A 13,197-nucleotide genomic window follows, 5' to 3' on the forward strand; every position below is an offset into this window, starting at 1 on the left:
AGCAGACGCTCAGTACAATTAAAGAGGGCAGTGACCATTGACCTTCAGACCTTGTCTGAAACCAGCTGGGATAGGCTGAGCTGGGCAGGCAATGGGGACGACCATCAGTGCCACGTTCCTTCCATCATTAAAATGCTCCCTGACAAAAACAAGCCAAGGAGAGACGTTCTCCACTGCAGTCCGAGGGAATCGGTCCCAGGAGACGTCCATGGCTCTGGATGTTGAGGCAGAGAGGAGGGGAAGGTGCTGGCCTGGAAGTGAGCAAGGCAGGATTGAGTCCCTGCCCCACTGTGACTCGACTGGCCGGGTGAGCTTGGGAGAACACCCCAATTCTCTGTCCTGGGAGATTTCTGTTCACAGGCTAGCACAAAAACCCTCATAGCAATGAGACAGGGCATTACCAAATGCCCAGTGTCTAGGGAAAGAAATATTCATGCTTCCCAAGAGTGTTTTGTTTTTGTTTTTACCATTATTAGCTACGAAGAGAAACAGAGTGGAAAGTTTGCAACTATAACTTGAAGGGGGTACACGGTGATTAATTTGTGTAAATCTGTGCCATTGATAAGAAAAACATTGTCAATCGATAAGACAGATGGTGAGGATCCCTATGCTGGAGAAGAGAGATGGTAGAGATGGTGGAGATGATGGAGATGCATCCTCACCACCTCCCCTCAAAGCTGGGGGGCCCCGGGCACCCAAGTGGGCCATCATTCTGCAGGGGGCATCCCAGGAAGGACTCAGGGGAGTGAAGCAAAGCCCACCTGACAATTTAGAACCTGAGTGTGACAGCTGTCTCCAGCCCAGCCCACCAGGTTCTGTAACACCACCACCAACATGGCCACCAGAGTTGAGCGCAGGAGAGTTTATGTAAGAAACGTGCATTTGCTCGAAATTGTAAGTGTTTCCACAAAGAAACAAATGGGGCACCGTACCAGCCGACCAGGGCTGCACACAGTGCCTCAGGCTTTCTTGCCTTCACTGGAACCACTTCCTACTTGAATCAGCCCTGATGAGAAGGGGCCGAAAGGCAAAACACACTCAAAGATGGATGCATCTATTTTTAATAAATACATTTATTTATTTAAAATATCTTTCTCGCCTTTTATTCACAGTTTCAAGTTCAAAAAGAAAAGAGGGATAATAGCATCTTCTTTCTTGATCAACTGCCATAGTAGGTCAGAGTAGCACTAAGACTTCCGGAGCGTGAGATACTCAAGCGAACCGCCCAAGAGCCAAACTGTGTTTGAAGACTCCTGTCTCGAAGCTCAAAAAGGCACCTGTTTGTGCACGGTCACAACTCTCAGGGCTCCGTGGGCAGCTCCTGGACGTCCTCTGGGAATGCCGCTCGGATCCGAGGTTAACCACCTCTCCCTCCCACCCACCGGGCCCCGGCTCACCCAGCCGCGGGAGAGCGCTCAGAGTCTCAGGATCACGAGCCCGTCCAGGCCTCCGGGCAGCGCCTCAAGCACCAACCCCGCCCAACCACGTCAGAGTCTGCCTGTCCTGGAAGGAGGGCAAAGGCCTCCCTGTCCTTCCCTTGCGGTCAGGATGCGGCATCTCCCTCATCATCAATGAAACGAAGCACCACATGGACGGCCAGACGGACGGCCAGCCCCAGCCCCCCATGGTTACAAGGCACTGATCACGCTCTGCCATGGGCCAGCCGGCCGCTCAGGGGGGCGGTGGCGTGGCTTCTCCGGCCTCCTTGCCGGCCGAGAGCTGGCCCATCAGGTGGAGGATCACGTTGATTCTCTCCAGGAGGGTGGCATGCTGGCCGGCGGTGGCCCGCAGGAGCTGGGAGTACACCTGCTTGCTGGTCTTGAGCAGGGCCTCCTCGTCCTCAGAGTGACTGCTGGGAGAAGGGGGAGTGGTCAGTGATGAGCACGTGCACGCACGCGCACGCACACACGCGCGCACGCACACACACACACACACACACACACACACTCTCTTTCTGCCTCAGGCAGCCCACACCAGGTGTTTCTGCCCATCGCACCTGCCCTGCCCAGCCATCTCTCCTGACCCCGTCTTCACCAATGTATTCTACTTCTTTTCGGGTCAACCCTCAAGTCAAACAAGCTCACTTCTTCTCTGGGCCACAGACAAAGTCACTGCAGCGGGTGGGGGTGTCCTAGGCAGACAAACTGCCTGGTTTCAGTGGCCGGGGGCCAGCCAGTCCAACTTGATTTTGGCCTCCCAGGGTTCAGCCCGGCTTTCCTGGGATCCTTACTCCAGAACAGTCCTAAAGCTTACGAGAGTTTCCATGAGATTCCCCAATTGCTTAAAGATCTGTTTCCAGAAACCTGGGGCTGGCAAGCTAGGAATGTCCAGGCCTCTGCCCACAAGCTGGAGTTCTGAGAACACCCAGCCCTTCTCCGCAGCTCCAGAGGGCCGGACCACATGATGCAACTGAGGCCGACGAGGCCACTTGCCCAAGCAAACAACGGGTGATGTGAGGGAGGGTGGAGCAGAGACTAGAGGCCTTCTAGGCCCATGGCTTTCCTAAATGCCCCCTTTCCTTGACAGTCTTCAGGACTAGCACTTCCTACACACAGAAGCCATGATGAGGATCTTGGGGGGCTCACGAAGGGAAAGGAGTTGGAACGAGGGTTGGAATGCAATTCAGTGAACTCTGAAAGGCAAAAGAAAAGGCAGGAGTGTAGGGGGAAGAGTCTACATCTGGGCCACTTGGACTTCTGGTGCCCATGGCTGGTGTTTGGGACATCAGAGGTCACCCAGTTCCACTGTCTCCCTCTCACAGTGACGTGCCCAAGGTCATAAGTAGCCAGGGAGCGAGTGGCCAAACCGGACGGTGACCCGGGACCTGCCCGGACTCCTGCAGTCACATCATGCTGCCGCGAGAAAATATCAGTGATGTACTTTCAGTCTTACAGTTCATGTTGAACAAAGAATATCCATACTCTTATAATTATGAGAATAGCACAGAAGAGCTGGAATGTGGTAAAGTGGCCAGAACCCTAAAGTTGCCGGGTCATTCTGGCCAGTTGACCACATAATTCCCCTCGGCAGCTCAGACCACGACCAGAATCCATTCTCACTGGTAAGTGGACATCACCGCACAAGAGGCCCACGAGCCCCTGTCCGGCAGCCTTGTCTGACCCAGAGGGCCCCGTTTGCCTCTGATCACACTTCTAGCTTTTAATTTCAACAACCAGCTCTTCAGCCCGACCAATGTACAATGTGCAGAAGGATATTACAGCTGTCTGATTGTCTTTTTGGAGAAGACGAGTAACTGATGTTTGGAACATTTTCTTCCCACTAACCTCACCAAACCCTAAGTTTTCAGATCTCTTCAAGATAAAACCCATGGAATCCTGGTTCCTCCACAGAGACCTCTCCAGGACAGTTATTACCTTGCAGGTCATCTGCATTTCTGTGACAGTGTTTTGCTCCAGAAACAAACCCCAAAGCCACCAGAAGGTCTAGCTGTCTCCCAGCAATCTGCTGAGCACTGAGCATTAATACATGTTGCAAAAACAAATGAAAATCTGCCAGGAGAGAGAGCATTTTAACAATACGAACAGCGATGGCAACACCCACTTTCACAGACTGGCTTAGCCTAACTAGCTAAAAGCAACAAGATGCCTTGCTCAGTAGAGCCCAGGCCAAAGCTCTCCGTCCCACAAAACCAGCGGTGAAAAGGAAAAGAGACAAAGTGTTCAAGTGTCACACACGGCAGCAGCCAACCACCCTGCTTTCCCCGAGGCTCTGGCTCTGCATGGATGCTGCCGAGTCTGGTGGGGTCGATCGGGCCTTACCCCACCCAGAGGCTCACGAGGGACACTTTTCCCTCCTGAATAACCAGAATTATCGATTAGTATTCACTTGAAGGTTAATGAAGAAAAATGTAAGTGAGCAGCCAAGCTTCTCCCTGCCAACAGTCAGACAACTCCTGAAATAACACATAAACGCACTAATTGTCCAAAGAAAAGGATCCCATGAACAGTCTGAGCTTACTTAGCAAACCTTGGACAAAACCAGCACAAATGAGCTAAACCGGAAATTCTGCGTCTGGCAGAGAACTGAAATTGACTCTCAGCAACCTCAAAAAAAAGCCCGCCCTCCCCCGAGGAAAATCCCTGAGACCCTAGGACCTCTCACCTGCCCTGAGAAAACAAGAAATGGCGTGGGAGACCTGAACGTTAGCCAGACATCACAATGGAGACTGGCACCATCTCGTGGAGATGAAAAAGACAATGAGCTGAGCCCCTCGTAGGCCCAGCTGGCCAGAGGGGCCGTGGGGTCTCTGCCAGCTGCACATCCTTACACACGCTATTCGCCACTGCCACCTTTAGACTCTTTAGATACCTTCAGCACCAAGAGCAGGAGGGAGCCAGCTGCGCTGACTGGACCACATCCACATCAGCCTGGACACAGAGAATGGCCGGTACTGTGGGGTAACAAGTGCTGGGCCCAGAGCTGGGGATATCTGAGTCTAAATCCCACGTGTAACACCCACTGGTTGTGCAACCCAAGACATGTCATTTAGCCACCCAAGTCACCTGTAAAATGGGCATAAATCTGTCGCACCAACTCCACAGAGCTAGTGTGAGACTCCAATGATCAAGTGCTCTGAAACCTTGAACCACTACATCGATGGTTATTTTTATTACACAGGGATGAAAGGGCACTGGCAAAACCTTTCTTTTGATGTCACCTGGGGAGTAAATACATTAGATCCGGCTCTCAGACTTGTCTGTCTCAGAGACAATGCTAGGGTCCAGAGGGTTGTTGGGAAACAACACAACTTCCACACAAATCACTGGTAAACGCTGAAGTTAATTTGCTCCCCGTGAGGGTAACTTTGTGATGGGCCAGGGCAGATGAAAGCTCTCTGGCCGGCCGCCCATCCTGACCAGCTGGCCCTTTGGGGAGGGGGTCAGCATCAGCTCAAAACAGCTTCCTAAAAGGAAGGGAAGAGCCACAGGCTTGGAGAAAGCTCTGCCGACTCTACACCCGGGGACAGATGCCCAGGCACCTCCACCGACCTCACTTTCTTCTTGGCTAAAGACAGCAGCTTGATGGACTGCAGCAGGAGGAAGGCCAGGCGCGACTCAAAGATGCTGAGCAGCTTCATGACCTCTTCTCGGTGGAGGCTTGTGGCTGAGGGGTCGGGGGCCAGGCCGCTCTCCTCACTCTTGACCTGCAAGGAAAGAGTCGTCCCGTCAGCTCTGTGTGGTCCAGATTCCAAGGGATAGGAGTACGTGAGACAGCTATTAGTGACTAAGTCTACGTCCGGGCCAGGACGCGGGAAGGAAGCAGCAGCAACTTCCTGCATCTCCTGGGGGGGGATGCTGCGGAGGTCGCCCCTCGTCATTCCCCTGCCCTCGTTTCTCAGGAGAGGGGTTTCCGTCAAGGACGATGGTGACTCATTTCACCACAATCAGTTTGGCTAAACTAAAGAATTTTGGTGGACAAAGGGCAGGGGACAGAGGGGCGGGTGACCACTGGGCTAACTTCTCTGAGGAGGGTCTTTGGAAAGCCTCGTTTCATCAGAAGAATCCTAAGACGCCTCCCACATAACGAGGACGTGACAACCACTGATGGAAGGGGCTGCGCCCCAACATAGCCACCCCAAGGTCCAAGCCAGGACTGGTCCCCAGCTTCCAGGGCTGCCCAGGCCACGCTGGTGCCTCTTTGCTGTAACTTCCTCTGGGTCTGAGATCCCAGCTCTGTTTGGTCAAGGTTTGAGCATTTTTCAAAGGATCACCAAATGTGCCACAATGATACACTTCATCCAACTGCTTTCGAAATAACAAAAATGCCTTTCCCTACTGACCTGTGAAGGCACTAGGTGGTGCAGCGGATAGAGTGTGGAGTCAAGAAGACCTGAGATCAAATTCACCCTCAGACACTCACTAGCTCTGTGACCCTGGGCAAGAAACTGAACCCTGTTTGCCTCAGTTTCCTCATCTGTAAAAATGAACCGAGAAGGAATTGGCAAACCGCTCTGGTGTCTCTGCCGAAAAAGCCCCACGCGGGGTCACGAAGAGTCGGACACGACTGAAACGTCTGAACAACAACAGCCGTGTGTGAGCTTCAGGACCCAGGACAGCTGCAGCAAAGGTCTGCCCAGGCACCACTAGAGGCACCACTAGACGTGGCTGGTGTGAATCCTGGCTTGGCAAAATGTGATTTGTAAAACACATGTTACTGACACCTGCAAAGCAAATGCTTGAGAAGAACAGTGCTCGCCACATAGTAAACACCGAGCAAATGCTTCATTCATTTATTCATTAGAATTACCTTCCTAGCATTTTCCTTAGTAACTGGGAATCAATTTAATCCATAAAAACCTGCAACTATGCTTCTGAATGACATCAGTCAGAAATCATATCGACAATGAGCATAATCATCACCACAAGGGATGTCAGAGGGCTCAGATTTCAAAAGAAAGCAAGCAGTAAGCTGAAGGGCCCATTTAGAAGCCAAGTCAGCACCTCCGCCACTCATCTCCAAGACATAATCTGCCCCCAAAGTAAGATTTATCTCCAATATAGAATCTGTGCTTTGATTTTTATCTGATCGAATCATACCAGCTGTGTAATTATTTTTGTAAGTCATCTGTAACTCTGATCTAGGATTAAGGGTTTTTTAAGGATTGTTTTCAAGAAGCTACTATCTAAATAAAATGGAAGAAAAATCCAATTGGGAGTGCAGAGTATAAAGCCAAAGTAATAAAATCTCTCAAAAGGCTCAAATCTGCAGTGGTGGGAAATGAAGGCCAGGATCCTTTCTGAAGAGGAGGGTCCAAACAGTAAGGACCTGGGGCTGGGGAACGGCAGCCGGCCTGCTGAAAAGACCACCAATCATCTTGTTTCCTGGGAGGTTTCCTCTTTTTAAAGAGCAAACCCACTCATTTCCATGGCCGGGAAGGGAAAAGTCAGAGTTGTTTTGGCCCACCATTCAGCTTTCAGCATCGGCATCATCAGCCCCTCACAGCTGCCCAGCTGCCCAGATCCAGGACAGCCTGGCCAGCCACTCCCCAGAACCTCCGCCTGGACTGCCCTCCGTGCCACACTGACCTGGTCACACTCATCGCTGAGCTCCTTTCTGATCAACTGGAACGCATGCTCAGATTTCACCATTATGTCTAGGGCACCAGACAAGGTCTTCAATTTCCCCGCACTGCTGTTCTGACCTACAATATTAGACACAAGTGGGTCACCTCAGTTTTTCTGGCCTCGTAATGATAACATGACATTGTACGGGGATCGCCACAGCCAGTGAATGAATACAGTGTTAAACCTGATGGAGAATGGCTAAATGCTTTACGTTACATGAACAGAACAGAGTCCGGCGGTGCCTAGAGATGCCTGGGAGGAAGGGTTCAATGAATGGGGCAAACTGAGGAAAGCAGAAAACAAGGTGAGGGGCAAAGGGCAGAGATCAATGTGAACTCTGGGCTCCCAAGGACCAATCAAGGTCACAGAAGATGTGAGGAAGCTCACCGCCTTCCCGGTCCTCAGGGGGACTAAAGCCACAGAGGTGAGGTCGCCAAGGTGGGCCAGGTTTAGACCCATGGGCCTTCTCCACGCTAACCCACTCCCCAAGCTCTGCGCTAGCTCTCAGGCCGCCATCGATCCCGTGGGCCATCAGTCTGGCCACCCCAGGCCCATGGCACACTTCATCTGTTAGAGAACAGACGCTAGTCAGGAGAGTCTGTTCTCAGCAGTTTTCAGTGGGACGACATTTCTGCGCTAAACCCTCTTCACTCGCATCCAGTCTTCCTTGGGACCAACAACACACAAGTGAAAATCAACCAGTCTTCACAAAGCCCCTACTATGTGTCAGAATGGCCCAGAACATTCTCCCTCCTCACTCCATCACCAATTCCACAGGAAACCTTCCTGCCTCCCCTCGATGGTTATGTTCTGCTCTCGAATGTAAGCTTCCAGAGGGCAAGGGTTGGTTCAGCCATGTCTTTGTGTACCCAGCGGTCAACACGGTGCTTGGCAGAAGAGCGTGCCTGTTGTCTGAGTTGCGCTCTGAGGCACAGTAGGTATCCTAAGAGGTAGATGAGGGAAAGCTACTAGGCATGGAGGACAGACTGTGCCAAAGATGAAGGATGGGTCAGGGTCTGCAGGCTGCGTCACGAAGCCTGGCTGAAGGAACTGGGCACGTTCAGGAGGGCCACAGAAAAGGGACGAGGCCCCAGAGGAGAAATGGGTGGACGTCGCAGAAGAGGCAAACGTAGCCTTGACGTCAGGAATGGCAATGGACTTCCCTGGAGGGCTGTAGGTCCTCCCAACTCAAGGTTTTCCCCTTTCAGAGGCTGCCTGTGGTAGCTGGGTTAGCCAAGATGGCGGCCAAGGCCCCTGCTGCCTTGCCAATGCTGTGACTCACCAACCCAGAGAAGCTTCTAGTGAAGAATTTCACACGGTTCAAGGCCACGGAAGATCAATAAGGAGCATGAAAACCTTCCCGCCCCAACTTCAGGACAGGGATAGGAATGAGGCCTTCTGGGGGGGAGAGTCAGCACCTTCTCTACAATCTAAAGTCTTCCAGAGCTGCGGAGAGGACTGAGGGGTAAACAACAGGCCCAGGCTCACACAGTCAATGCTGCAAGGAGGAGCTGGCTCCCCAACTCCATGGGATCCTCACAACCCTAAAGCATGTTTATGGAAATCAAATCAACAGATCCAGAGTAGCATGAAATAGGTTGCTGCTGAATATACAGTAAAAGCCTTCCCTTTCTCTCTTCTGCAGGAGTACTGACCTAAACCATATACACAATAAGTTCACTAAACAATTAATGCACCATCCTAATTGTGTCTAAAAATCAACTGTATTTCAAAGCCAAAGAAAAGAAAAGCGATGGCTCATACAACCTGTGAGGTCAATTCTTGGAAGGGCCAGAGGCCATATGAGACCCAAGAGGCTATTACAGCTTCAGCTCTGATCGTGGCTGAGATGATTTTCAACCAATTTCCATTCTGTGTGGGTGAAGCATAATCCAAGGGTCATGCAAAGACTCTCAGAGGACCAGCCCCAATAACTGGAGGATCGCAAGATCATTAGAAATAATTGCTTCACTTCAGAGAAGCAGGTAAAAAACAGACCTGCGGACAATGCCAAAATGGGCCTTCCCTTCCCCCCAAGGCCCACCTCCAGCACAGGACGGCCGGGATGACCTGCCCAGACTCACTTGCCATCTGGAACTCGGCGAAGGCCACCCTCTCGAGCTGTACCCGCAGCAGCTCACACGGAGCATCCGTGAGCAGCTGGAAGAGCTTCACGGCCTTGCCATAGTGGAGATCAGCCAAGACCCGGTGCTGCTTCCGAAGGTGCTCATCCCCAACCTGAAACCAAAAAAAAAAAGCGGGTGACCGCTTGACTCGGGACCCTCCACAGAGGGCTCACAAAGCCCTGGGAGAGACCAGAGGTTTCTGGGATGGGGGAGTTGGTTGCCAATCAAATCAGAAAACATGTGAAGAGCTCTGCATCCTTGGGACAGAGCTTAGGTCCCAAGTGCCCCTTGGTGGGGTCATCCTAAGGCCCAGCTTCTGACTCTGTAGCCTAAGGAGTGCCCGGAGGGGGTGGTCAGACTGACCACAGGCCTCCCCTTCCAGCATCTCTGGACACAAGTCACCAGAAGCCTCTCTGCATGCGATGTTCTCTCCTCAAAGGCCACTCACTACCTGTCACTCAGTTCCACTTCAATGCATGAAGAAAATCATTTTGGAAAAGAATTAGAATTATCGGGGATTCACTGCCCTAAAGCAAGCTGGGAATAAAACCAGTGTGGTCAGGGGCCTCTGGAACAAGTGAGGGCGGGGGTGGGGGCGTGTGTATGGCTATGGGGCCCTAACTTTTCAGGCTGATTCATGGGGGGCACACCACACACAGAAACTTTTCTTTGGAGACACTGTCCAAGAGCATGATGATGACCGAGTGCAGACAAGATCTAAAAACGGCCCTCTACCTCAGACCTTACGACTGGAATGCACACCGGACACAAGGGGCCTGCTGGGGTCCCAGACGCCCCACATCCACAGGACGAGCTCATCTGAGGGAGGCGCAGTCCTGTCACTGAGGGCACTGGCTTCTCCTGAGCTCTCAAAACAATTTATGAAGAAAGAAGTGGGGGGAGGGGGAGAAGGGAGGTCGGAGCTACCAGCTTTCCTCACACACTATGGCGATTCAACAGGATCATGAAAACAAACCACGAAGCCGTTTTTGTGACCTAAATACAACGCCTCAAGTGGACAACCACCCACATCACTTTCTCCACAACCTCCACCTGTAAGCAGCCCACAACACAGAGATGTGGGCATTGAGGAAAAAGGCCCTCCCACTATGCCCTGAGCTGGCCTCGAGGGCAGGCCTACCTGGTTCCTCAGACAGCTGTGGTACATGGACGCCAGCCGGTGATGGATCGTCGCGGCCCGGTACTGGCAGAGTGGTTGTCGGGCTGATGTGGTGTCGACATCGCAGTATTTGAGGGATTTCATCATCGCTTCACTAACTTCCTTCTCAACCTATTAAAAAATACCAGGATTAAGTGTGAGCACTTAAAAAGTGCTCAAACCTGCAAGAAAGCTGAAATGCCTTGATAACCAACCCCACTCGTTCCCTTGAGCCTTGGCTCGGCTTCCCTGGGGCCCCCAGCTCTGCGCCGGGCCCTACGGGGCCCTCTGGGGTGCATGTGTAGTACCCCGCAGCCCTGTGCGGGCCTGACCCACCATACAACATGGAAGGACCAGAAGCACCAGCAGAGGAACCAGGACGGGGGCAGAAGGGTCAGAGGAAGCCCACAGTGAGCTCATCTGAGGAGGGGCAAAGAGGGGCCCCTGAGGGCCATGGCGGACAGGGGGCTCAGGGTGCTGGGAGGGCATTTGGGAGTGACCTGCTCCTGAGCCTTTCTGGACAGCGGGGCATAGTCCTGCTGGAGGGTCGCCATGGTGAAGTAAGTGGTGGACAGCTCCCAATTGACCGAGTCCCACACGGCGGGGTGCACGTCTCTTGTACCTAACGACCGCAGGGCCTTCAAGTAGTAATCGATAGCCTGTGAAAGAAGCGACCGACTGCTGGGTTATACCTACTCCCCTTCTCAGAAGAATGACTTCAGATAGTTGGAGGGAATGCTGGATTCAAGTGAAGAGATGAAGTTCAGGGAGCCCCTGAACCCCATACACTGCACTCTCCCCACTGCCCCAGGTGCCTCACACAGCCAGCACATATCAGAGGCAGGACCCGAACCCTACAACAAAACCCAAGGGGTGAACGAAAGAAAACATTAAGATTTCCAGTCACACGACAGCCAGACAAGGGCAGAAGGCATCAGACACCACTGTGTTCTTGGTACAGTCAAAACACACACACTGCAGAGTGGAGAGGAGGCTGTCCCTTTCCACGTCTCCCTGATGGACATGACCCCTGCCGGACAATGGCCCCATGTCTGCCAACCTCCCAGGAGATGCTGCGCCTGCCCCCAAACTCAGACTGAGGCGCACAGCCTCCAAATTCTCCTTTTTGCAAGTAACTTCAGACTCCCTGCGGGGATCCCAAGAACACTGGCCCAACTTCCTTAGGGAAATTCCCTTCAACATAAGAGGCAGGTTTAACCACTCAACAAATCTTGCCTAGATCACAACCTGCAGTTGGAGACGCAGCTCCTCCATTCACAGACCTATCTGGGATGAATGCTGCAGAGACAGCGAGATGGGCTGAGAAATGAATAGGGATCTTCCTGGGAAACGACCCCTAAGCTATTCCCCATCCCCCTGCCGCCCCAAGGAACCTGACTGTGACCATCTGGTTGTGACTCTCAAAAACACTTAGCAGAAAAACTGAATTACAAAAGTCGGTGGAAGGGGGCGCTATGACTCTCGGCAGGCTGCCACACGTCCCCAAGACATGCTGCATCCAAGTGGCATGGCAGGCGAGGACGACGTGGGCCAGGGCTGGTCACAGGAGGAAGGCCTCCAATGTGCCAGAGGAGATGCAGCACAAGATGGTGGGGACGGTCTCCAGGTGGAGGACAGGCTCTTATTAAGCACATACTGCATTCTTGGCCCCAGGGACAGAAGGAGGGGCCTGCACCCGTCCTGGCAGTTTTGGCAGGGTGGTGGTTAGGACTCCTCCACACTCCCCCAGGCGCTCCACAGTGACTCTGGTGCCACTGGTGACCGGGGACACCTCGGGCACAGAGGCTTCTGGCATACTGGGGCACCCGGACTGGACAGATGGCTCCACTGCTGCCGAGGGCAGGCCAGGCCATGGACCAATCACTCAAAAACTAGACCCAACTCTCCCTCCTTCAATGACCAAGGGCTTGGTCCTCCCTGCACAGAAGCAGACTGAGAGTCTTCTGGGACCTAAGACTCAGACTCAGTGCTGTGGCCACAAGCGTCACCATCTCGTCTATTAGGTGAAGAGCCTCTGCCAGCCAAGACAAACCGATGGCCTGTCCCTCGCCAGCCCCTAAAGCCTTCCCAGGACCCGCAGCTGACAGATACAAGCAAGAAGAAGGAGGAATTACCCCCACTCCATGATGACCTGAACCCACTGACTCAGAAAGAACAAAACCCAACCCTAAGAAAATCAGCCAAACTCTACAGAGCCACCTGGAGGGGCGGTGACGTGCTTAATGACCAGGGCCGGCTGTTACCTTATTATAGTACAGCGCCTCTTCAGGAGAGAACTCCCTCCTGGCCTCCTCACCGCCGGCTGCCGCGGCTGCGGCACCATGGGCCTGGGCGCAGATGCGCATGAGTCTGCCCGTGTTGCAAAGTAAGAGCGCGGCGTTAGTGGCATCATCGATCGACTCAAAGTTGTGAATTCCCTTTTCAAAACAAGAGAAGCTTTTCTTCCACAACTGTTGCTCTGCTGCTGACACACTTTTGCTCACTTAACAGAGGGAAAAAAAGCCATTTACTCCACAGCTCGTCTCAGGATAAACCCGCCCCAGAAAGCTCCTCTTCCTACACACCCAGTGGCTCAGGGCAAGGACACTGGACAGGCACCAAATCACGCACGCACGTGGCCCTGGAACGGCCAAGACCATCTACCTGCCTGCCAACAGCATTCTTCCAGATGCTAGGAAATCAAATCAAAGGGGTCCGCAACATCTCTGAGCTTCCAATCAACACTGATAACTGTTTACAAGTATGAAGGTGAGAAGGCAGGAAACCACTCTCACTGAGACCACCTGCTCCCAGCACACCCTCTCGG

The 13,197-nt window shown here is 52.8% G+C and overlaps 1 protein-coding gene across 5 annotated transcripts in view; it reads right to left on the bottom strand.

Annotated features, from left to right (window-relative positions):
• Nucleotides 1-1,055: 1,055 nt before the first annotated feature.
• EDRF1 (erythroid differentiation regulatory factor 1) overlaps nt 1,056-13,197 on the bottom strand; it is a 37,724-nt gene continuing 25,582 nt past the window's right edge. For 3 of the 5 annotated variants that reach the window (XM_020973599.2, XM_078150698.1, XM_020973597.2), the window contains 7 exons: nt 12,635-12,873; nt 10,871-11,029; nt 10,353-10,502; nt 9,170-9,323; nt 7,047-7,162; nt 5,010-5,164; nt 1,056-1,852 (listed from right to left, as the gene is read on the bottom strand). In XM_020973599.2, the coding sequence (XP_020829258.1) occupies nt 1,672-1,852; nt 5,010-5,164; nt 7,047-7,162; nt 9,170-9,323; nt 10,353-10,502; nt 10,871-11,029; nt 12,635-12,873 (1,154 nt within the window). In that variant the 3' untranslated portion in view covers nt 1,056-1,671. The remainder of the gene's footprint in view (nt 1,853-5,009; nt 5,165-7,046; nt 7,163-9,169; nt 9,324-10,352; nt 10,503-10,870; nt 11,030-12,634; nt 12,874-13,197) is intronic. The other 2 variants (XM_020973600.2, XM_020973598.2) reach the window with 1 other exon arrangement.

This window comes from Phascolarctos cinereus, unplaced genomic scaffold (genome assembly GCF_003287225.1).
Source record: "Phascolarctos cinereus isolate Bilbo 61053 unplaced genomic scaffold, phaCin_HiC Scaffold_3;HRSCAF=262, whole genome shotgun sequence".
NCBI classification, from domain to species: Eukaryota; Metazoa; Chordata; class Mammalia; order Diprotodontia; family Phascolarctidae; genus Phascolarctos; species Phascolarctos cinereus.